Source organism: Myotis daubentonii, chromosome 7 (genome assembly GCF_963259705.1).
Source record: "Myotis daubentonii chromosome 7, mMyoDau2.1, whole genome shotgun sequence".
Taxonomy (NCBI): Eukaryota; Metazoa; Chordata; class Mammalia; order Chiroptera; family Vespertilionidae; genus Myotis; species Myotis daubentonii.
In genome coordinates, this window is record NC_081846.1 from 46,565,187 (window position 1) to 46,591,601 (window position 26,415).

Below are 26,415 nucleotides of genomic sequence, written 5' to 3' on the forward strand. Positions count from 1 at the left end.
TGATGTGTTCTTTATAGTATATCAGACAGCAAATATGTTATCCTTATTAAAAGAAAACCTTACGGTATGAATTAAGTAATGATTTTTTTCAACTCCACAGTTAGTAGCTTGCACTTTTCCTGCCACAGTCTCAATCAGGCCCTTCTAGTGATAGTGGACTCCATGGCAGACAGAATAAAGGAAAAGAGCTTTAAAAATAATTCTGGAACATGTTTGCTTTATGTTAGCAGATAAGCAGATTATTTCTTGCTTTTTGAAGAGTATTGTTATATTATTAAGTATTTTTAGCTAAAAATAAGTAAGGAGCATATCAGAGACTAAGTGGCCTATCTACCCCGTTTCCTCCCAATATTTTATTATGAAAAATTTTAAACATTCTAGAAAGTTGAAAGAATTTTACAGTAAATACCCATATACCCAACCACATATATTCTACCATTAATATCTTTTAAAACATCTGTTTTCATGTATCTATCCCTCTATCTTTCCTTTAACCCACTTTATTTTTTTACTCATTTCAAAGTAAATTGCAGACATTCATGCACTTCTTCTTAAATACTTCAGCATGGATTTATCAACTGGATTTTAGTATTTGTTTTTTCCAGTTTGGTCCTGGGAATGTGTCAAGTGTGTATCCACTTACTCTGCCACCATTTTGGAATCTCCTATAAATTTTTTTTAATTGAATTTATTGGGATAACATTGGTTAATAACACCACAGGTTTCAAGTATATAACTCAGTAACACATCATCTGCAAACCGCATTGTATGCTCACTACCTAAAGTCAAGCCTCTTTCCGCCACCACTGATCCCCTCATTTGCCCTCTTCTACCTCCCCACACTCCTTTCCCTCTGGCAATCACCATACTGTTGTCTGTGTCTTTTTTTTTTTTTAATCGCTTAATTTTTTTACCCAGCCCCCAAACCCCCTCCCTTCTGACAGCTGTCAGTCTGTTTTCTGTATCAATGATTTTGTTTGTTAGTTAAAGACATCTGCTGAGTTTTGACAAATGCAAACACTTGAATAACATTAGGTAACTTATTTTTTTATTTTATTTATTTTTAATTTTTTATTGTATTAAAATATTTATAACATAATTACCATTTTAATCATTTTTAGGTGTACAATTCAATGGCATTACCCACATTCACATTGTTGTATTGCCATTGCCACCATCCATCTTCAGCACTTTTTAATCTTCTTATACAAAACTCTATACCCATTAAGCAGTGAGTCCTCTTTCTCTCCCAACACCCAGTCCCTGGTAACCACTGTTCTTTATTCTTTTTTTTCTTTTTTTGTTGTTAATCCTCACCCAAGGATATTTTTCCCATTTATTTTTTTTCTCTTTTTATATATTTTTATTTATTGCAGACAGGAAAGGAGAGAGGGAGAGAGATAGAAACGTCAAAGATGAGAGAGAATCATTAATAGGCTGCCTCCTGCACACCCCCCACTGGGGATCAAGCCCGCAACCTGGGCATGTGTCCTGACTGGGAATTGAACTGTGACCTCCTGGTTCATAGTTCGATGCTCAATCTATGAGTATCTGAGCCATGCAGGGCTGGGCTCCATTGATTTTTAGAGAGAGTGGAAGAAAAGGAGGGAGGGAGAGAGAAACATTGACGTGAGAGAGACACATTCGGTGGTTGTCTCCTGCACACTCCTTGACTGGGGCCAGGGATCAGGTAGGTGCCCTTGACTGGGAATCAAACATCGGCCCTTTGATGCGAAGGTTGGCACTCTAACCACTGAGCAGCACCATTCAGGGCTACTGTTCTACTTTCTATCTCAATAATTTGACTATTCTAGGTATGTCATATAAATAAAATAATACAATATTTGTCCTTTTGTGTATCACTTATTTCACTTAGCATAATTTTGAAGATTCATTCATGAAGCATGCACCAGAACTTCATTTCTTTTTAAGGCTGAACAATATAAAGTGACTTATTTTTAAACTAGTGACCTGGTGCACAGATTTGTGCACATTGAAAGGAAATTAATTAGAAGAAATACTTCAATATCGCTATTCGCCCTTTCTCTATAATAGAAGTGTCAGAGATGAAAGAAAATTAGTGAAATGTATATGAAAATAATATATAAATTGATTAATAAACAACATGATATAACAGCAACAAAGGCATAATAAAAACAACAAAAACATGATATGAAAACAATAAAAACAAAAACACATTTATCAATGACTGATAAAATGATTAAACTTATTCTGATATCTCTCTGTATACCACATTAAGAATAAAAACACTTTCAGAGTGTTTGACTAATTTCCCTTGTGATGAAGTATTTACAACTTAACGCCACACGCTCTTCAAACTTGAGAGAAAGCAACATATAACTGACCATGTCCGAAAACGGGTTCAGGTAGGAATATTCTTACTCTGTCTAGAGTTTGTCCTTGTGATTTATTAATAGTCATCACAAATGCTGGCATCATGGGAAACTGTCTTCGAATTAATTTAAATGGAGGCCAGTGTCAGATGGGGACAAATAAATTCTTGAAAGCAGAACAACCTCTCCTTCCGCAGATCTTGTTAATACTTCAGCTTCGACTATGTTAGGTCACAATCTTGTGATAATAAATCTAGTTCCATTACAAAGACCCCATTTACTATTAAGATTTCTCAGTAGCATGATGATTGCACCTACTTTCAATTTTAATTTATGACATGGAATTCCTGAAGGAGTAATACTATTAAGAAATTCGATGGGAGCTTTATATGTATCGCACATATGTGAGTCAGCGTTTATTTTTAAATTGCCAGTGCGTGTCATATGTAGCAGCATGTCAGATGGACGGACAGTTGGTCACTTAGCCTTTATAAATATACTAGAGGCCTGGTGCATGAATTTGTGCATGGGTGGGGTCCCTCTGGGTGGCCTGCAGGGATCAGACAGAAACCCACAGTACAACGCCACCTGCAGCTCCTACCTGCTGCTCCTGCTCATCCCAGCCCCACTGTGCCGGCTGCGGGCTCACGCCCAATCAGTCCCGATCGGGAGAGGCTCGGGCTGCTACAGCAGTACTTGCCAGCCATGAACCCTGCATCTGGCACCCTCCCAAGGGGAGTGGCCTGCGAGATGGGGCTGAAACCAGCTCTCCGACATCCCCTGATGGGTCCCCGATTGTGAGAGTGTGCAGGCCAGGCTGAGGGACCCTACCGGTGCACCGTCGGGTCAGGGAGGGACCACGGGAGGACTCCAGGGCGGGTCCGGGCTATCTTGCTCAGTCCCCGATCGGGCCAGACCCCAGCAGCAAGCTAATCTCCCAGTTGGAGCAAATGCCCCCTGGTGGTCAGTGCACATCATAGTGAGCGGTTGAACAGCCTTAGCATACTGTTAGCATATTATGCTTTGATTGGTTGTTCTGCCGTTTGGTCTATTTGCATATTACCCTTTTATTATATAGGACTACAGGCCTGGTGCATGAATTCATGCATGGGTGGGGTCTGGCTGGCCCGCCCACCCCGATCCAATCCATCAGGGCCAGCCAGGGGGAGGGGTCACAAGAGGTTGGCCGCCGGCCCCGCCCCCTGGTCAAATTCTAAGTCTAACTCTCCATGGAGAGGACAATTTGCATATTAGCCTTTTATTATATAGGATAGATTTTTTATGCTTTTGTGTTTCTTAATTGACTTTTCTTTCTTTGAATAAATCACTCTATATAACAAAGGTAACTCTGAGTATTCAGTGTTGGCTGAGTATTTCTCCAATACTTTCTTGTAATTGGCTATTTATTATTTTACCTTTCTGTTTCTCAACTGTAACTTTAAATTTGGGGACTGGGGTAGGTACACTGAATTGAAGGCAGGAGTTGAGAATCTCACTGGGCCTACTGAGTTTCTGAATGTTTTAAAGCAGATTGTTTGACGTCTTTAGACTTTCTAAGAGCTCCTCTGGCTCTAAAGTTGCATGAATATATGATTTGCCCTTATGAATATACTGGTAGACAAAATCTAGGTATTCAGTACAGTTCATAGATTTTTATATTTTAAACAAAGAGCTATTTAGTTGGAAACTGCCCAACTAGTCTCAAATCTGCAGGGGCAGGATGTAGATAACTGATGAGCCCTGATCTCTCAGAAAGAGGCAGTTTTTGCTTGATTCCAGGGGCTGGTGCTATTTGGCACCAGAAACCTATTGCCCAAGCTTGCAATTTATCAAGACAAACCAGAAAACTGGATATTTATATGAAATCTTACGATTTCTGAATTTTGGCAACTAATGCAACTAAAAAAAATAATACTTTGCATGCCAAAGAAAATACATGTATGAGCCAAATTCACTCTGCCAGTTGACTGTTTATGACCGTTAAGGAAAAATTCTTGGCCCTCTTCTCATAAATATAGAAAGTTTTACTACTGACCATGAAATGTGTTTTAAAGCTACATAGTCTGAATTTCAGGGTAATTGTATTTTTAGTATTTCATTCCTAAGACTTATTTTAGAAAAACCAAGACGATTGGCATCTAGTGAGTAGAGGCCAGGTATGCTGCCAAACCAGATACAGTGCACAGGAGGCCTCCACAACAAGCATTATCCAGCCTTGAATGGCACTATTGAGTGCCAAGGTTGAGGAACTCTGATCTACAGACTTGTTCAGATTCAAGTTTAATTATTTTTGGTCTAGTTCTCTCTTTGTGATCTTAGTGGCTAATGATTATTGCCCAGGTCCATTAATTTGTTAGAGCTTTTCAAAAGACTGATATTTTAATTTTATTCATTCCTTTGTTTTTTCATTATCTGGAATACCTCTATGAAAAGAAACTTTTTTCATCAATTATTTGGTTACCCTGAGTTATAGTTTATAAAGTAAAGGCAGTTTAAATGCTTGATGTTTTTTCTTTTTGTACCAGCCAGTAACATTTTATACTTTATTCTAGGTTGATCTCCTATCAAGAGTTTTTGGCATTTGAATCTGTTTTATGTGCTCCAGATTCCATGTTCATAGTGGCTTTCCAATTGTTTGACAAGAGTGGAAATGGAGAGGTGACATTTGGTAAGGAAAAGAAAAGATTGTAAGTGATAAGTGAAGTTAGTGAGGCTGGTCCAGTCTTAATTTCTAAATCGAGTAACTGCATATAGATTGCTGGATTATTTAGGAGTTAGTCAATTATCGAAGTATTACTTTGCTAAAAGGCTTTACACAGATAAATGGTTTTATTTTCTTGTAAGCATTAGACTATTGCAAAAAATGAAGGAACCAAGGAATGTCATTCCTTAGCTCATTGAGTCATTGACACTCACACGCCTAAAATAGGCAGAGTAAAACTTTCTTGTTCTGAGCCAGCCTGGGCAAGGTCTTCATGAAACAGACTGTGACCAACAGCTTTCTCTAAAGGACTTCTGGCATAGTGTTCAGAGGGTCTCTGTAGTGTCTTTGGAAATTGCTACCATGACATTTTAACACCATGAGTGGAACTAAAGGAGGAGGTTAAGGCAAGAATAGTTAGCCTTCTCTGAACCCCCTTGTAGAATCCTGGTTTTAGGAAACAAGGATTATGAAAATTGCCATCTGAGTTGGGTGTAGATTCTTTGATAGGCAAATAAATAAGCACATTGCTGATGTCTCACAAACTATAAACTTGGATTTCTGTTTGTCATTATGTATTAATTTTTAATGACACTTATTTGCAAAAATTAGTTTTTCTTTAGGAAAAGTATCAGCTAGTTTTTCCTGCAATAGGCTTTTTAATAAAAATAATGTAGTGTTTTTAAGGACTTTGAGCGTTCCATTCTTCCTTTTTTTAAAATTTGGAATTTTTAAGTTTGATAACACAACACTTATATAACACTTGCCATTTTAACCATTTTTCAGTGTGTAGTTCAGTAATGTTGAGTATATTCACATTGTTGTGAAATAGATCTCCAGAGCTTTTTCATCTTGTAAAACTGAGCTAGATCCCCACTTATGGTGTGAATTGGCATCAGTGTGTAGTAACTCTTGAAAGTTGGGCTTTTCCTGAGCCACAACACTAAATCTTTATTCACTATAGAGTTTGTTCTAAAACAGATACTTTTAATTAAACCCAAAGGAAGGAGTATCACTGCATGGTAAGACTGGTGAGCATGTACAGGTGTTCAGAAGTTCCAGTGGTGCCTTTGCTGTGATCTTAGTGGGCACATTTTCTAGCTTGGCATTGATTGTTTCCTTTTGCCCATTGGCCCAGTTGTCTTCTGAATAAGATTTTCCCAAATAAAATCCTATACAGAACATTTTAGGTTCCTGTGCATATCTTGGCATTCTCCCTGCTTTGGAGCAATCTCTGGCCATTCTGCCTCCTAAAGAATGTTGACTTTCCTCAAAAATACCTAGATTCTGTAGTTTAAAGCATAAAACCTTTGTATCTCTTCCTTCGGCATTAACCCTGTACTACTGATAATGCTGCATTTTCTATTTTCAGTAGGTATCACACATGCTCATATGTCTCACTTCCAAATGTGCAGAAATGCTTGGGAAATACCTTGATACAGATATCTGCATTAATGACAGTATATCTGTGCTTCTATCACGTGTCCATTGTGTAAAATTTATATTTCCCAAAAACAAATTGTGATTTATCTTGTACTTTCTATCTTGATATCATGGTTCTTTGTGTATCCTCCATTTGATTGATTTACCCAATTTCTATTTTGAAAAATTAGTCACTCAAGTTAGTACATCTAACAGACTGACAATAGAGACTCATGCCATTGTTGATTAGTATATTAAAATGAGTGTAGGAAGTAGCTGGTTTACACCACCTTAAAATTTCATTTTATAGAGCTTTAGCATTTTATAGATCTTTTGTTTTTCCCTCAGACTATGATTTATGATTTTAAGAACATATCACTAGGATTAAAAGCAAAACAAATCAGTTTTAGTTTTTATAGCACCTCGTATGAACTGAAGAACATATAAACCCTCCAAAATCCTGCTTTCATTACTCTCCATCATCTAGAGATGGGAAGATTCTTATGGAATAAGGTAAAGCTGACCCGCCTTTCAACATTGTAACTGGGGTCTCTGGCCAGCTGGATGATTCTTTTGATAGTGCTCACCTATTTCCTGGGGACTTTGACCATTTCCCCTTCCTGCCTTGCCTCCCTAGTTTTGAGGATCCATTTTTAGATGATGTTCTTAGCTCAAATGAAAAGAATCATAATGAAAAAGAGAAAGTTTAATTTTATATTCTTAAGAAAACAGGAAGAACATCGAAACTGTTAGAAATGCCATTTAACAAGTTTCTAAAGCTGTATTTCAAGACTGTAGAAATTCAGCATAAGAAAATAATTTTTATAGGGTTTTTGGATCTGTGATAAAGGTCAGTTTTCATGTTTGTATCCACTTAATAAAATGAATAATGCTTATGTATTTATAAATATAGTTTAAGTAAAAGCAAATTTTATATCCATTCTAACTTGAAATTCTTTTCACCAAATGGCCTTGTGTTTTCTAGTTTGAAGCTTATTTAAAGAATAGTTTTGTGTTGTGCACATCTGGAGAGAAAGGTGGGAGAGAATATTGGATGAAAGGTGTAATGGAGTGGGGAAAGACTGGTATGCCATGGGTAGCTCTCATAGACTATACTGATGATGTTATCTGTGTACTTGTATATATTGTTCTCATCTATGCTTTTGTTTTTTTAGATATGCTTTTTTATTCACATCAAATTATATCTAGTGTGCATCTTTCAAGTATTATATAAGTAGCAATACTGAATAACATTTTCTTGAGTTTGGACAAGTTTTTTTTTCCCACTGTTAGAGATGCCTTTATTCTGGGGGAGAGGACTTACATTGAGACCTTGGTAATCCATTTTAGAATATGCAACTCAGGAGAGGATTCTGGAGTTTTTACAAGAGGGAATAAAATCATTAGATAATTGTTTCCTCTTTGATGTCCTTTTAATACAACTTCTAGTGCATGCTGTGGATAATTACTTAATGGCTTGTATATCTGTTACTGCCTGGTGGCATGAGCCTTGTTGAGGCCATTGCATGACTGGTGTGTGCTAGATATAGTAAAAATTTGCCTTGGTCTTACTGTTATCCACTAGTGTACTGGATATTCTGCTTGACAGAATTAGCTTAAGGTAACCTAAATAACCAGTTACACTTCATTGTATTGTCAATAGCTGATATATTTTTGTCATAAATTAAGAAAAGCCTTTTGCTTTAACAAAGATATAATCATTAAAATAAAATGACCACCCAAACTCTTCATCTATTAACTAATAAATGAATATAAAACATGTTATACATTCTAAGTCTTCTATTAAAATCTCAACATTGTGTTCCAAAGTATTTGCCTAGGAATAGGAACTCTCTGAAGTGAACTTTTTCAAGGGCACTTCTTCACCCACTGATTGTAGGATTCTCAAAAAGCAGTTCCTTTTGATTTTGTATTGTCTTTGACCATCAGTATGTATAGCAAGTAAAAATCTGTTCCGTTTGTGTCTCTAAAATAGACTCTTTCCCCCTAAAGGGAAGAATAAATTAGGCATAACCACTGCTATTATCGAAAGGCTCAGGAGATGGAAGTCTACGTATGAAAAATGTACCTTCTCTCAGAGGAAACAAACTGTAGACATGGAATAATATGAAATACTAATGCTAATAAATACCCAGCTTAATTGGTAAGAATTAGAGTTTCACCTGGTGTTCAAATTAAATCAGGAAGAATTTTTGAGGCTTGTTTCACATATTGCAGAAAAGGTCATATTAATAGGCTATTAGAATGGCTATTAGAGTTTGAGGTGAAAACAAAAAAAAGACATGCTGTTATTAGTTTTTATACCATTTGGTGATAGACTGTGAAAGCATCTAGTTTCTATAGTAATAGATGCCTTTTAAATTAATCTTTCCTGAGAAATGGACCTTTCCATATATTTGACAGCATGACTACTCTGTTGACTGACTGTACAAAGTCCCTCCTGGAGGTAGGTAAAGTGTTAACAGAAACACTTCCTCTCAGAAAAACAGAGGAGGTCACCCAGAAACTGATGATCCACCTGGGAGTAGAACCTAGAAGGCTGGGACTCAGTCTACATGCTGTATTGATTGGGACTTCCTCTACAAGTTCCTGTTGTTGATCTTTATTTTGCTGTTGTTTGTTTTCTTCTTTGGTCTCTTAGTTGTTTCTCTTCTTTCCCCCACGTTTTCCTTCACTGAAAAACTCTTTACCTCCTCCAGTCTTGCCGTTGTTTTTGTTCAGTGACACACAGGATATTCACTGTTCATGGTGGAAGTCCTAAAGGCCTCTCTGACTTCACTTTAAGAACTGTGCAGGTGAAACTCAGCTGTTGAGGACTTTCCCCCCCCTGACAATAAAAATGTTTGGTCTCAAGCCTGTAAGTTGGAAGCAGTGGCTCCTGCTGGGCTGAAATCCTTGGAATCAGGATGTCGTTGGGCTGATGGTAGGTGGGCTGTGTCACAGGGCTGATGGCTTGTATACCTACAGGAGGAGTTCTCTGGCCACACCGTTGGTACAGCAGCTCCTTCCAGGCTCATTCATGGAACAGGCATGGCGGCAGTCTTGGAGAAGAGTGCCAGCCCCGGTCAGAGGTAATTTTGTACTGCAGAAAGGTGAACAAGACCAGTAGGAAGCTCCCATAAGGACCAGGGGAGGGATGAGGGTGGATAAGATGGGGAGACACAGTGGGGGAAATTAAGACCTCTGTTAAAGACATATTTACATAATATATATGCTTCAATGTATATTTCATCTAGTCCAATCGTCATAAGTGACTGATTCAGCTAAACTGACTAATGTTATACATCTGTGAACATTTTTACTTAATCTATTATCATCATTACCTGCCCTCCTCACAAATCATTGTGCTAGTTTCCTTTGAGCAAAGGGAACATAATGACAGGCTACTTTTGTATCTGGCCCCAATTCCCTTTTCAAAGGAATTAGAAATCTCTTTCCATAAGCCCATGCTCTGCAGGAAGTGAAAAGGTGGTCTATTGTTTCCCATAGGTCAGAAAATGAATGGATTCCTATTTCTCTTAGCAATGCCAACCTAGTACAAAACACTAGATCATGATCTTGCTGCCAGTAAGATGTGACAGTGTATCTCTTTCATCCAGGCCAGAACTGTGGCTACTGAATTAGCACTCCAAGAAGTGCTATTTAGAGCTCAACACCCTTGTTTGCCACTGGAAAGACGGGATTCTCTCTAGGGGGACAACTTGTTATGCAGTGTCATTTAGGTTTACTGGGTACATTTGAGATTATTGGTGTTCCCTTTCATGTCATACAGAACCTGACAAAAGCTGGTAAGGTAAGAACATCAGCTATACAAGTATATGTTCTCCAGTTCTGGAGCTTTGTCTAACTTTTTTGATAAGCACATCCTGGTAAAAGTAAAGTGGTAATTAAGTATTGGACTGCAGAATAATAGTGGTACTAATTATTTCTGTGAGCCTTCTGAATTAGCCTTAGACATTTGGCAGTGTAAATAATAACAGAAGGAAAGTGAGATACCTCAAGAGGTCCCAAAGTAGGTTTGACATTGTGTTAGTCCTAGTATCTATAGTTGTAGACTGTGACATAGCTAAAATAATCAAAAGCATCTAAGGGTAGCTTATAAACTACAGCACATTCTAATGGTCATAATGAAACCATATACAGTAAAAGCTGTCAAATGTCCACTTAAGGAGAAATAGGAAAAGTTCAAACAAATACTTACGGAAAACGGCAATTTAATATTTGGGAGATTACTAAGTGTAATTTAGACCATCATTTTAATTGTTTTGAAGATATTCTAATATCTTATTTAGAGGTTGCTAGAAAGTTTATAAAATAGGATTTTAAAGTTTTTATTATAGAGCTTTATTCTAAATGTAGATTATACGGTGTAATTTTGGCTTATAAATTCCATTTTTGTGATAGTAGAAAACAATTTTCATAGTTAATTTTTTGTAGTTTGAAAGCTTCTGAATTTTTTACTTTATTTGATACAGTTTCACACTTGAGAATCTGCTATCTTCTGATCACATAAAGGGAAGTCAGTGTTATTCTACCATTATGTAAAATCTATCTAGGTAGTAATATGTACATTTCTTATCAAATAGTTGAGTTTTGGGACTTGTGACCTTTAAAATAAAGATTATCATAAAATAACTTATTACCTTTAATAAATAATATCACTCAAATATAGGTAGTTATTTAACTTACTCTGTTCTGCTTTCCATTTATTTCTTAAACTATTTTTTTAAATATATACATTTTTATTGATTTCAGAGAGGAAGGGAGAGGGCGAGAGAGCGATAGAAACATCAGTGATGAGAGAGAATCACTAATCGGCTGCCTCCTGCACGCTCCTTACTGGGGATCAAGCCTGCAACCCGGGCATGTGCCTTTGACCGGAATCAAACCCGGGACCCTTTGGTTGACAGGTGGACACTCCATCCACTGAGCCGAACCAGCTAGGGTTGCTTTCCGTTTATTCATGTTTCCTTAGTTTCATACATTGTTAGACTTAAAAAGAAGAATAATTAATTTGGAAATAGAAACTGCCAAATAAATTGGAGAATTCTAAATTTTTTTTCTGATCTATCAGAATATTTTTAGCTCTAAATATTCTTTTGCAACCCTTATTATTTTAATTATCTTGTAAACTTTAACATATTTTATAATGTGAAGTTTCATGTAGATTTAAGGGTAATCCTTTGTGTTGGTTAGAAGTCAGGATCCCATGAATTGCTATTGAGTTAATTTTTTGTTTTTAGAAACAAAATCCCATAGGTTTAATTTTTGTTTATGGAAAGTAAAAATGATTGGATATGATTTGAAAATTCTTCAATACTGTTGCTACTTAGGCAAGAAATAAAATGCTACATTCCATTTGAAGCAAATATGAGAATCCCATCTCCCCAGTGACATCCAATGCCTTCTTCCAAGTTACTGATTGGTGTGACCTATTCAGAGCTGTTATATATGTTGAGTTCAGACTGGCAGGATTTCTAGTTCAGGATGCTTACACTGCATGCCCTCCCCCGCCCCCACCATAGCAATGCTTTTATCAAGGAAAGGAGGTATAAAAACTAAAGGGAATCCATTAAACCATTTACAACATTGAGATCTGTATCTTATTTAAAGAATTTGAAGAAATTAGAGAAAATAGCATAGTTGTAGATTATAAAATATTAAACTTGCATTTACTAATTCTTTGGTATAATTAATTGATAGCTATTGATGGTAAAACCCTTTCACTAATATAATTGGCTTAAATTTGAAAATAATTTGTTCTTTAGATGTCATTAAAACAGGCTTCCTGCTTTCTTAACTTTTTAATGATTTTCTTTTTTTGCATGAGCTTTTAAATTAGTCTCTCCCATCTATGCCTATTAAAGTACCAGTCATTTGTGAACTGACTTTTATAGTAAGGGTAGAACTGTGTAAGAAAGTGAATGACATGGTTAGTGCATGAAGACAAGCTATTAGAGGGTTTTGGTTGTATATTACACAGTGTGACTGGTTCTTATCTAAAAGTTAGTATACTGTGTTTAGTCTTTCTTTATGTAAAAGTGAATCACTAATTTCACTTATCTTAAAATATTTTAATAGTTGAGATTAATAATCATGGTTTTTATGAGGATTTTGAAGCTTTGTGTCAAGACCATATTTTTGACAATATCAGAAGCTTTTAATAAGGTGCTTGCTGCTGAGCTAATGATACGCTTTTGGTAGTATTTCTTATACCTATCTTCAATAGACATATTCAGGGTAGTGTGAATGTAATAATCAAGCCTCAATCAAACCATACTTAGTATGACAAATATTGCATTATACTGTAATTTAGGTATTCATGCTTCTGATAAAGGGCTTAATTCGACTCCTTGAGGAACCGGGAAAACACCGTTGATTTTATACTGGGATGCAAAGTAGCAGCCATTTATAGTGCAAGATATAAATCACTTCCTAATTAAAATTATATCAAGAGAAATTAAGAATCTTATGGCCTTATATGTAATGGTACACAATCTTAAGTGTAAAATTATATTTTGTATCAATTCTGTTCCTGTGCATGGGTTTCTGGGCACAAAAATCTTTGCAGCTAATCTTAATAGAATCAGATAATATTGACTTTTAAAATTTCTCTTAATTTCTTTCTGTAGGAACATTGCAGTTGGACTAAACTACTTATTCTGGATATAATTTATTTATTTTTGTTTTCCCTTTTAAGAAAATGTCAAAGAAATTTTTGGACAGACTATTGTTCATCATCATATCCCTTTTAACTGGGACTGTGAATTTATTCGACTGCATTTTGGGCATAATCGGAAGAAGCATCTTAACTATACAGAATTCACACAGTTTCTCCAGGTGAGCTGAGTTTTCATAACTGGTATAAATATATCTCATTCCTCCTTCACCTCGTTTCCTTTAAGTTTTACTAAGTTTATTATAAAAACTAGCAATCCCCTAGGGTATTTTATCTCCATTTTTCATTTCCCACTCCCAGAAGCAACATTTTAAGACATTTATAATTGTTTCTTTCAGTACTTACTTCCATAGCTTTAAATAATAAACTTGTGCTGACATTTCTACTTCAAAATTTTTCACTTATACGTATTTTTTTTTTATTGAGTTTGAACTATGGAAGATTAGTAATTACTTCTTTCATCTCTTCCTCTCTACCACAGACTTGAAATTTTCTGTGTCTCCCTACCCCCATCTTGAGTCTACTTAGATCAATATCATATTTGAATTACTATAATTTTGTAAACACTATGCATGACTAAAATGATCACTTAGAGTTTCTAGTTTTTCTTATTTGTTTCATTTTCTATGTATTAATGTAATTCTCAAACTTTGCCTGTTATTAAAATCTCATTTTAATATGTTTAAAACACATTAGGTATTCTATCAATTTCATCTTCTGAGAGCTCTCCAGGAGCTTTCTTTCTTTTTTAAAAAATTGAGGTAAAATTCACTTAACATAAAATTAACCATGTAAAAGTGCACAATTTAGTGGCATTTAGTGCATTCACAGTGTTGTAGAACCACTACCTCTAATTCAAAAACCTTTTCATCACCCCAGAAGAACACCCTGTACCTATTAAGCTGTCACTCCCCATTCCTGTCTCTCCCCAGCCCCTGGCAACCATCAATCTACTTTCTGTCTCTATGGATTTACCTACTCTGAATATTTCCTATACAGTTGGCCCTTGGACAACACGGGTTTGAACTGCACAGGTCCACTTATATATGAATCTTTTTTTAGTAAATATGTACTACTATAAATGCATATTCTCTTCCTTATGATTTTCTTAATGACATATTCTTTTTCTCTAGCTTACTTTATTATAAGACTACAGTATATAACACATAACATATAAAATATGTGTTAATTGACTGGTTATGTTATTGGTAAGGCTTCTCATCAACTGTAGTCTATTAGTAGTTGGGAATTTTTGACTATGGGGGGTTGGTGCCCCTAATCCTATGTTATTCAAGGGTCAACTATAAATAGAATTAAGGATTATCCATGTTGTAGCAGGTATTAATACTTTTCTTTTTATGTCAGAGTATTATTCCATTGTATGGATATACCATATTTTAATCCATTCATTAGTTAATGAAGCCTCTGTTGTTTTCACCTTCTGGCTATTGTGAATAGTGCTGCTATGAATAGTGGTATACAAATTTTTGTTTAGATACCTATTTTCAAATCTTTTGTGTATATTCCTAGGAGTGCAATTGCTGGGTCATATGGTAATTTTATGTTTAACTTTTTGCTTCATGGTCGGAAGCTGGACTTTGTTCTCCATGCATAGCTGTCAGCCTGTGATCTCCCTTCAGCTTCATACTGGGGAATCCATTTGCCTTTCTGTTATGTTGAATCTCCATGTGCTGGATTTCATCTCTCCTTTTATTATGGTTTATTTCTTCTTTTTGGTGGAGCACTTCCTGCAAGGGCTTCCTGAGGAAAGTAAGTAATTTTTCGTGAGACTTTTCATATGAAAACCTTTGCTCAATTATTAAACTTAGATTGGCTAGGTGTAGAGCTCAAGTAGGAATTTATTTTTCTCCTAATTTTGAAAACATTCCTCACTTGTTTTCTGGCTTCCAGTGATGCCACTGAAAAGTCCAGTGCCATTCTTATTCTTGATTCTGTTTTGAAATCTTTTTTCCCCGACTCTGGGAAGTTTTAAAATTTTTTTCCCTTCCTAAAGTATTTTGAAATTTCACAGTGATATTCCTTAATGTGAGTTTATTTTTATTCATTATGCTGAGCATTCAGTGGGCTTTTTAAATTTGAAAAATTATGTCCTTCAGTTATAGAAAATATTCTTATTTATTCCCTCCTATTTTCTTCCTTTCTAAAACTAGTAAATATATTAAATGTATGATCCTTTAGTTTTCTTTCTTATTTTCCTTCTGAATTTCTATTCAGTTTTCAATTTTTATTATATTTCTAACATTCAGGAACTCTTTTTGGTTTTCTGAATGTTTCTTTTTAAAAATAGCATACATACTATGCTTCTTTTGTAGATTGTTTTATTTCTTCAAAGATATTAAAGACAGGGTTTTTTGTTTGTGTTTTTACATTTTTCTTTTCCTTGCAAGTGCGTTTCCTCTAAATTTCTCTTTGTCTGGGTCTGTTTTTTATGTTAGTGGCTTTTCTCATATGTCTGATGTTCCTTGATCCTTATCTCATATTTAAGACTGAATCTTACTTGAAGCTTTTGGTTCATGGTAGGACTTAGTTAGCCTTACTGTGAAGTTCTCTGGCTGGGCTGTTGTATTGGGGAACCTCTAATGTCTGCATGTTCAGGTCTTTTCTTTTGAATTGGGTAATCAGAGAGTAATCATCTGGCCTCCCATCTGGATTATTAGGTCTGGATTTTAACATTCTGGCTGCGAAGACAACAATCAGTATGAAGTTGGACTTTCGTTTACTTACCTCTTTTCAACCTGGTCTTACAGTACCTATTCTGTATCCTCCATTAAACTGTCCAGGCAGTGAACCTCCAGCCTTTTGCCAAGGTTGGGAAAGGACAGAGGTGTAACTCTGGTGCAGTAAGGCAGGCAATTAATTGCTTTTTAAACAGACTTTCATCTAAGCCTCCTGTTTTCATCTTCACCTTCACTGTCACATCCAACAGTACTAGTCAGCCAGTTTATGAGTCTCTTGGGGGTCTATCCTGTACTTTGGATTGCTTTTTGGCTTTCTCTATTTCTAGTTTTCTTGGTTCTGTCAAGTTGTTTGTCACTTGCCCTTCTTCTCTCTAATCTTAAAAACATAGTTGCTGTCTTCTCCTTTTCTGTTCTCTTTATTCTTGAGTTTTTGTTTGTTTGCCTTTTGTTCTTTTACTATGATTTTGTGAAGCATGGAATTTTGGAAGACAGCCATATATTTCTGAAGTTCTGCTACTTTCATCTCATAGCTATGTGAAATGCATTTCCAAGTGCACAAGACCTTTAGCTTTAGCAAAATTTCCTTTCTTTATCATTTTCCTCAGTTCCCCTATTCAACTTTTCAATTTAGAAGCAGACTTATTTTATTTTATCATTTATTTAATGGAATATTTATCTTTTTAGATAAAGTATCTTTTTAGAGTATCCTTATTTTATCTTTTTTTCTTAATTTTTAAAATATATCTTATTGATTATTTTACAGAGAGGAAGGGAGAGGAGTAGAGAGTTAGAAACATCGATGAGAGAGAAATATTGACCAGCTGCCTCCTGCACACCCCCTACTGGGGATGTGCCCGCAACCAAGGTACATGCCCTTGACCGGAATCAAACCTGGGACCCTTCAGTCCGCAAGCTGACTCTATCCACTGAGCCAAACCGGTTAGGGCCTTATTTTGTCTTTTATAAGCTCAGGGTATTATTTTTTTCTCATTAGGGTGATCACAGTTTGAAAACTATTATCTTTTAGGTGTGGGTATTTGTACAACCAGTGCTTGTTCTAATACTTTCAATGTTAGTCCCTACCTGACTGACCTTGTAAAGTGTTCAAACTTGAAAAGTTGAAAATATTATATATTTCCTAAGATAGCTTTCTCTCATTGTTGGTTCCTTTGCATTTACTGAAGATATTTTATATTATCTATTTTACTCTGATGTTTTAATTATACTACATAAACTGAGAGCTTTATATATGTGGCTTCTTTCTTTGTGTTGCTTCTCATTTTGAAGTTCTTAATTTCAATTTTTAAAACTTTATTTTGAAAGACTTCAAATAATTTCAAGAGTAGGATAATCAACTCCATGTACCCATCAACCAACTTCAACAATTAGCAACTGTTGGCCAATCTTCTTTTATTTGTACTCCCCACCCTGCCCCACACCTGGATCATTTGGAAGCCAGTCCCATACACTGCATAATTTTATCTCTGATACTTCAGAAATATATCTTTAAAAGATACATGAAATTCAACTGTTGATCTAATAAAAAACGGAAAATCTATTACAATGAAGATTCTGCTTTGTTTTTACTATAAAGGTCCACATTTTCTTTAGTACTGAGTATCATTAATAAGTCTTAATCATGCCCATGGTTAGCACTGTATATTTCTGAGAGCCGAAGACATATGCATGAAGAAAACAGAAACATAAAAAATGATATAAAGAAGGAGACAAAAAAGAATGAGTGAGGAAGGGAAAACATACATAAGAGAGAGAGTGGGACCTGTGTTTGCTTCTGATGCTGCTCTGGAATATCCTTTCCATGGGGAACACTTTCTTTCAAGCATAGTTTAAGGTTGAAATAGAGATGGAAAATTCCTACTTCATTTGAAAGGTGATGTGTGGTTGGAGCTAAGGTGATAGGAAGATGGAGTGAGAAGGGGTGAAAATTCACACATGTGGTGATTAAACAACATGCTTCTGAATAATAAATGGGGTGGTAGAGGAAGTCAAAAGGAAAAGGAAAAATACTTTGAGACAGATGAAAATGGAAAAAGAAGAACCTACCAAAAAATATAGGATGCAGCAAAAGCAGTTCTAAGAGGGAAGTGTATTGTTATAAGCACCCACATTAAGAAAAAAGAAAGATCTCAAACAACCTACCTTTACACCTTAAGCAACTAGCAAAAGAGAATAAACTAAGCCCAAAGTCAGAGAAGGAAGGAACAAAGATCAAAGCAGAAATACGTGAAATAGAGACAGAAAGATAGAAAACATCAGTTAAGCTATAAGCTGGCTTTTCAAAAAGATAAGCCCTGGCTAGTGTGGTTCAGTTGGTTGGAGCGTCATCCTGTGCACTGAAGGCTCACGGGTTCAACTCCTGGTCAGGCAGAACCTATCGATGTTTCTCTCTCTCTCCCTCCCCCTTCATCTCTAAAATCAGTGGAAAGCATATCCTTGGGTGAGGATCAAAAATTTTTTATTTTAACTTCTGGGCCAGATAGCTTCACTGGTGAATACTACCATTTAAAGAAGAATTAGTACAGATTATTCTCCAACTCTTCTCAAAAATAGAAGAGGAGGGTACACTTTTTCCACATTCATTTTGCAAGACCAGTATTACCCTGATACCAAAGTCAGGGAAGGACACTGCAAGAAAAGCATATAATAGGCCAATATTCCTGATGAAGATGCAGATATCTTCAACAAAATAGTAGCAAGCCGGATTTAATAGTATTAAAAGGATCATACACCATGATCAAGTGGTATTTATTCCTGAGATGCAAAGATGGTTCAACATATGCAGATCATTAAATGTGATAAACCACATTAACAAAATGAAGGATAAAAATCATATAATCATCTCAGTAGATATAGATGCAGAAAAAGCATTTGACAACATCCAACATCCATTTAAGGTAAAAACTCTCAGCAAAGTGGGGATAGAGGAAACATACTATAACATAATAAAAACCATATATAGCAACCCCACATCTGACATACGTGAAAAGCTGAAAGCTTTTACTCTAAGATCAGGAACAAGACAAGGATGCCTACTCTTGCCACTTTTATTCAAAAAGTATTGTAAATCCTAGCCAGTATAATTAGGCAAGAAAAAGAAATAGGAGGCATCCAAATTGGAAAGGAAGAAGTAAGATTATTTCTTTTTGCACATGGTATGAAAATCCTAAAGACTTTGCAACAGAGACGCGTGCGCGCGCACACACACACACACACACACACACACACACACACACCTGTTAAAACTAATCCACAACTTTAGGAAAGTTGCAGGATACAAAATCAATATATAAAACTCATTGCATTTCTATACACTAACAAAGTATTGGAAAGAAAAATTAAGAAAATCCCATTTATAAAAAGACAAAAAAGGATATTTAGGAATAAATTTTACCAAGGAAGTGAAAGATCTGTACACTGAAATCTGTAAGGCATTGATGAAAGAAATTGAAGAAGACACACATAAATGGAAAGATATTCTGTGTTCATGATTGAAACAATATTGTTAAAATGTTTAAAGCACCAAAGCAATCTATAGATTCAACACAATCCCTATCAAAATTCCAATGGCATTTTTCACAGAAATAGAACATTTGTGGAGACACAGAAGTCCCCAAATAGCTAAAACAATCTTGAGAAAGAATAAAACTAGAGGCATTACACTTCCTGAATTTAAACTATATTACAACATGATAGTATTCAAAACAGCATGGTATTGTCATAAAAACTGACACATGCTAGTAAGTCAATAGAACAGAATAGAGAGCCCAGAAATAAGCCTCTGCATGTGCGGTCAATTTTTTACAAAGGCGCTAAGACTGTACAGCGAGGAAAGGATAGTCTCTTCAATACGTGATGTTGGGAAAAATGGATAGTCACATGTGAAAGAATGAAACTGAACTGTCTTACACTATGTACAAACATTACCTCAAAATGGATGAAAAACTTGAACATAAAGACCTTAAACTAACCTCCTAAAAGAAAACAGTGGGTAAACTCTTGGCATTGATATTTTGAGTTTGACACCAAAAGCAGAGGCAACAAAATCAAAATAAACAAGTGAGACTACAGTAAACTAAAAAGCTTCACAGCAAAGGAAGCCATCAACAAAACAAAAAAGCAATAATGGGAGAAAATATTTGCAAACCACATATCTGATAAGGGGTTAATATCCAAAATATACAAGAAGCTCATACAATTCAGTAGCAAAACAACCCCCAAACCAAGATAACCTAGTTAAAAAATTGGCAAGGTACCTGAATCAACATTTTTCCGAAGACATACAAATGACCAACAGGTACATGAAAAGTTGTTCAGCATCACTAATACTCAGGGAAATACAAATCAAAACCACAATGAGATGCCACCTCACACTCATTAGGATGGCTATTAGAAACAAAACAAACAAAAAAACACCACACCAGAAACCAAGTATTGGGAGGATGTGGAGAAAAGGTGATATTTGTACACTGTTGGTGGGGATGTAAACTGGTAGAGCCACTATGGAAAACAATATGGAGGTTCCTCAAGAAGTTAAAAATAGAACCACCATATGATCCAGAAATTCCACTTCTGTGTAAATATGCAAAGGAAACAAATCCCTGTCCCAAAAGATATCTGTACTCTGATGTTTATTACAGCCAAGGTACAGACACTTAAGTGAGTATTGACAGATGAATAGATATGGAAACTTTTTACACACAGAGGAATATTATACACTGTGGATGAGCTTCGAGGGAATTATGCTAAGTGAAATAAACTGGACAGACAGACAAATATTGCATGGTATAACTTATATGTAGAATCAAAAAAATGTTGAACACAGAAACAGAGTAGAAAAGTGGTTGCCAGTGACTTGGCGGGGAGGGGGGTCGATAGGGAGAGGATGGAAAAGGGTGCAAACTTTCAAGTATAAGATAGGGATAGGTCTGAGGATCTAGTGTATAACATGGTGACTGTGGTTGATAATATAGGGTGTGTATGTATACATTTTTTGATGGCTCAGTGATTTTTTTAAGAAAATTTTCCCATTGGAATTAATAATTAAAGTATGCATACATTTTTTGGAACACCCTGTATACTATATTGTATAATTGAAATTTGCTAAGAGAGTAGAACCTGTATTCTCATAAAAAAAGATAAATATATGAGGTGATGGATGTGTTAGTTAATTTGGGAATCCTTTCACAACGTGTATATATATGAAATCATCAAATTGTACACTTTAAATACAATTTTGTTTGTCAATTATACCTTAATAAAGTTGCAATTTTTAAAAAAAGTAAAGGAGGGGAGAGAAAACTTTGTCAAGTCATGCTGGTTGTTTACTACCATGTACTGTTTCTCTTTCATATGTATTTACCAGTTGAATTTTAGTTTCCCCACTTCTATTGCTGTTTTCAAGACACCTGCTAGGGTAACTTCAATGTCTTTGAATTATTGAGATATTGCAAGTGGGTATGAAAATATTTAAATAAATTAGTAAAATGGTGAGACTTCAACCGAAAACTATATTAAATGTCAGAAAAAGGTAAAGCAACATTTGTTGCTTCATAAATTAATGAAAATGACAATATTTAATTTTATCTAAAAATAATATTTTAGTACTTAGTTATGAATATTATTTCCATAGTTGCAAATTGTGTGAAAATGGCATTCAACAGCACCATTATTATGTTGTGGTAACAGATTTATTTGGATTATGTAGCAGGTCCTTAGGGCAGAAATGTTGAAATTTTGACTTTTGTATAGTACTAAAGGTATTGCTGCCACATTTTGTTTCTATGGATATCACTTATCACAAAATTTGGCTGTTCAGTAGTTCAAAAGTTCAGAGATCTTCTGGATTGTTTTACAGTTTATGAGTAACTGCCCAAAGTTGGATGGAGTAAGTGATAGCTGAACACAGGTCATGTATTTTGTTATTCATACCTTTCATGTTAGAACTACAGTGGGTCCCTGGACAATGTGGAACTAAGAGCACCAATCTCCACGCAGTTGGAAATCCACATACAGCTTTTTCAGTCTTCCCTCAGTATTCAAGGAGGATTAGTTCCAAGGCCCCTGCAAATATAAAATTTTAAGAATGCTCAAGTCCCTTACATAAAAGGGTATAAAACAATGTGCACAGTTGGCCCTCCACATTCATGGATTCCCAAACACAGATCTGTGGTTGGTTGAATTTGCCAGTGTAAAACCTGGGGATGCAAAGGTCTGACAATATATTTATTGAAAACATTTGCATATAAGTGGAACCACGCAGTTCAAACCCACATTGTTCAATGGTCAACTGTACTTACCAGCGTTTCTCACTAAATTTATTTTTAAATTGTTTGAAAAACAGTCTCTAATTTATTGAGATTGGGGGGTGGGCTGACTTTGATTGCAACATTTAGAAATCGAAAAACTTAAAATGAATCTAAACTTATAATTCAGGAAGTACTCTTGGATGATAGGAATGCCTTCAAGCAGGAGAGAATAAATTATTACTTAATCAAAAGACTTAAAACACTGGAAATATACTCAACTTGTTTTTAGTGATGAAAACTTTTCAAACAAATGAAGATTTCCCCTCCTCTTCCGTTTTCTTCATTGCCATGCTGTGATCCCTTTTTTCCTGAGTAGTAATATGTAGTACATTTTCAGGAAAATTGGCTTTTCAAAAGAAAGTAAAAGTGCTGTAAATTCAGAGCTGGACATACTTCATTTCTGTAGTAAGTGCATGTAGCAAAAGGATGTCTGTGCTTCCTTTCCAAAACATACAATTGGGTTGTACTTGAACCACTCTAATGCGCTATTTCTAACTTTTCGCTTCAGGAGCTGCAATTGGAACATGCAAGACAAGCCTTCGCACTGAAAGACAAAAGCAAAAGCGGCATGATTTCTGGTCTGGATTTCAGTGACATCATGGTTACCATTCGATCTCACATGCTTACGCCCTTTGTGGAGGAGAACTTAGTTTCAGTAAGTAAAAGCAAGTACCTCAGCTTTCTACTTCCTTAAACCTTTGGAATCGCTGGGCCCTGGATTGCCTCCCTGGACCCACCTGACTCAACTATTCTGATTTTATTTGGTTGGTAGAAGGTAAACAGGTAGGGGTGATGGTGAATAGTCTTCCCCAGATCATAGCAGAGCCACCATCTTGTTCTCAGATATTCCAAATTGTTTATTTCCGTTTACTTAGTCCAACTACAGAATACAAGGAAGTTTGTAGACAAGGATGTGCAATTACTTTTTCCAGTGGGCAGTAGCTCTCCTTTTTCCATCCCCCAGACTCCCAAAGCCTTGCTGTAAGGATGGCTCCTTCCTTTGTTGCCTGCAGGGTGCTGTTTGCTAGAGGGATCATCATTGGCCTCTACTCTGTTTTAACAACCATGGCCATGGCAGAAGGTATGGGGGAAATATGTGGGTGTCAGCCTCTGTGGCTCACTCCTCTCTCTGCCCCTTCACCTGTGTGTCAGTCTGCATGGACCAGACAGTTTTTTGTTCCATAAAAACTGCTAATCTCTATAAAGTAATCATCTGGGCCAATAGCACACTGGTGTCATCCACTTCCTCACAAAGAATGGTGAAACTTTCCTCACTTCCCAGTTGTCTTGTTCATGCGTTGTACTTATGTATAGGTTTTTGATTGCTGCTTGTTTTTAATGGAGGAAAGCCAATGAATGCTTTTGTTGTTTCAGCTGAAGATCATTATCTCTGATTTAGACTGGGGTAGAAAGATCAACTTCTGTTCTTTTTCTTCAATGAATTTGAACATGGAGCATGTCACTTTCTCCTACACATTTCACCTCCTTGACACCCATCTCCCACTCCCTTACCCTCACCTCAAACCCCGGTCAAAAAATGAAAGGAAGGAAGAAAAAAAAGTGAGAGAGGGAGGAAAGAAGGGGAGAAGGAGAGAAAATCCTAGAAAGAACTTATTGAGTGCCTTACAGTGAAGGAACCCACTTAATCTTGTCCATTCAGGTTGATATGTTAAATAATTTGCTTTTGGATCACTGGTATCCAAATTCAGACTAATACAAATATCTGTATTTGGGATAAGGCATGTATGTGTATGAGGGGTGGTAAGGTTGCCACTCTGGTATTTCCATAAGTATTTATTTGAGTTTTTTTTTTTTTTTTTTTAAATATATTTTATTGATTTTTTTTTACAGAGAGGAAGGGAGAGAGATAGAGAGTTAGAAACATCGATGAGAGAAACATCGATCAGCTGCCTCCTGCACATCCCCCACTGGGGATATGCCCGCAACCCAGGTACATGCCCTTGACCGGAATCGAACCTGGGACCTTTCAGTCCGCAGGCCGACCGCTCTATCCACTGAGCCAAACCGGTTTTGGCTTATTTGAGTTTTTAATAGATAATGTTTTCAATCATGTGGGTTCCTGTGACTCCTGGCTTAGAAATTAGGCTTTGCAAACTATAAAAAGTATTCATTTTTTAGTTTATGGCCAAATAGTAGGGCAGAGGGAGAAATTGCCTCCTCACCCTGCAGAGGTAATGAAGGCCACATTGCCTCCATCCCTCCCCAGCATGAGAGCCTTTTTTAAGCTCTTCCATCAAAGATATAATTTATGATAAATAAATCCTGTCTAGATTTTATCTGCATTTTTTGGAGTTTTGGGTAGTTGTATCTTTCATGATATAGGTTCAGAGCCCAGCACAGACTGTTAAATATCTTAACTATAACAATGGCCTTAAAAAAAAAAAAAGACTAGGAAAGTTGATATAGTTTTAAAATTTAAAGTTACTACTGTTTTTTCTGTATGTGTGTGAAAAAAAAAAAAAAAAGCAAGTTTTAAAAATCCTCCTTATAGTGTAGTATTGATGTTTGGATTACCCAGAACTGGCAGGAGTTCCATAGTTGAGGGTCTTGAAAATCCTGTTTAAATAACTATTGTTTTTGATCTGCAATAATTATATTTGTTGTTTCTGACCCTATAGGTAGATGAACCATGAAGTCCAACTTCCAGATGTTGCTTTCTTCCTTAAAACCTAAATTACATAGACCTCCCTGAGGGCATGAAAGGCACTGAGTGTTTCAGTAGTTACTTTCCTTGTATTTATGGACTGGTTGTTAATCATTTTAATAAGGAGGACTCCTTTGGATATTCTTTGAGAAAAGTGCAGTGTCCATAAACATGTTTGTTTTGTTTTTGTTTTTTAACTTTCTGTGTTGTGATTTCCTAGGCAGCTGGAGGAAGTATCTCACATCAAGTTAGCTTCTCCTACTTCAATGCATTTAACTCATTGCTGAATAACATGGAGCTTGTTCGTAAGATATATAGCATTCTAGCTGGCACAAGGAAAGATGTGGAAGTCACAAAGGGTAAGACTTCAGATGTATATATTGATTTGAATCTCAGCATTTTCACTTTTTTTTATTTAGGGCATGAGGTTGATCTTAGTTACCATTCTGAAGTCAGATCCAGAAAGTATGTTGCCATGTGTATATATGCTTCAGTTGGGCCATAATGGTCTCCAAAAATCCAGGTGGATTTAATGGGATGCTGAGGTCAGAAATGGAAAAGTGGCTTTGACAGTTTTGAAAAGAACCTTGGCCCAATCTGTCAAACAGGTCAGTGGCACTGTGGCAGCAGCTTGTTTGTACTAGGAAGGAGTTGCCACGGAGAGAAGGGCAAGCCCACGCCTTTTGCTGAGTGGTAGTAGGATGTTTTAGGTGACTGGAGAACAGCCAGTTCTTTTATTTTGTAACTCTGAAGACCAAGGTGAATAAACAAGATAAAAAGATTTTAAATAGATTGTTTTATCTTTGAAGTTAATTTATCTTGGTTTGTTTTTGCTGTTTCATAATCATAACATTTTCTTTTGCTAGCTTTCAAAATTTTGTAGTTATACTAGAGGCCTGGTGCAAGAGATTTGTGCACTTGGGGGGTTCCTTAGCCTGGCCTGTGCCCTCTTGCAGTCCAGGAACCCTCAGGGGATGTCCAACTGACAGCTTAGGCCCTCTAAGGGGAGCGGGCCTAAACCATCCGTTGGACATCCTTAGTGTTGCCACAGAGGTGGGAGAGGCTCCTGAGAGGCTCCTTCCACCACTGCTGCGCTCACCAGCCATGAGCCCGGCTTCTGGCTGAGCGGCACTACCCCTGTGGGAGTGCACTGACCACCCGGGGGCAGCTCCTGCGTTGAGCATCTGCCCCCTGGTGGTCAGTGCGTGTCATAGCGACTGGTTGTTCTGCCATTTGGTAGATTGGCATATTAGCCTTTTATTATATAGGATACTTAAATTTGGGAATTTAAATTCAGTTTTAGATTTTAAAAATAATACTAAAATGTCTTTAGTTACAGATTATAATTGGTTAAGGTAGAAGTTTGTTGCATTTTAAGAATCTTTTAAGGTTTGAAAATATTTTTTTTTCTTCTAGAGGAGTTTTCCCAGAATGCAATACGCTATGGACAAGTCACCCCACTAGAAATTGATATCCTATACCAACTTGCAGACTTATATAATGCTACAGGGTAACTATTCCCATAATTCTTCACTATATTTATTAATA

The 26,415-nt window shown here is 36.2% G+C and overlaps 1 protein-coding gene across 5 annotated transcripts in view; it reads left to right on the forward strand.

Moving 5' to 3' along the window:
- The window catches only part of SLC25A12 (solute carrier family 25 member 12), a 164,855-nt gene that overhangs the window by 102,743 nt on the left and 35,697 nt on the right, over nt 1–26,415 (forward strand). For 4 of the 5 annotated variants that reach the window (XM_059704092.1, XM_059704095.1, XM_059704094.1 and 1 more), the window contains 5 exons: nt 4,907–5,022; nt 13,199–13,338; nt 22,711–22,857; nt 25,088–25,226; nt 26,284–26,377. In XM_059704092.1, the coding sequence (XP_059560075.1) occupies nt 4,907–5,022; nt 13,199–13,338; nt 22,711–22,857; nt 25,088–25,226; nt 26,284–26,377 (636 nt within the window). Of the gene's footprint in view, nt 1–4,906; nt 5,023–9,465; nt 9,570–13,198; nt 13,339–22,710; nt 22,858–25,087; nt 25,227–26,283; nt 26,378–26,415 lie in introns of those variants that run through there. The other variant, XM_059704097.1, reaches the window with a different exon arrangement.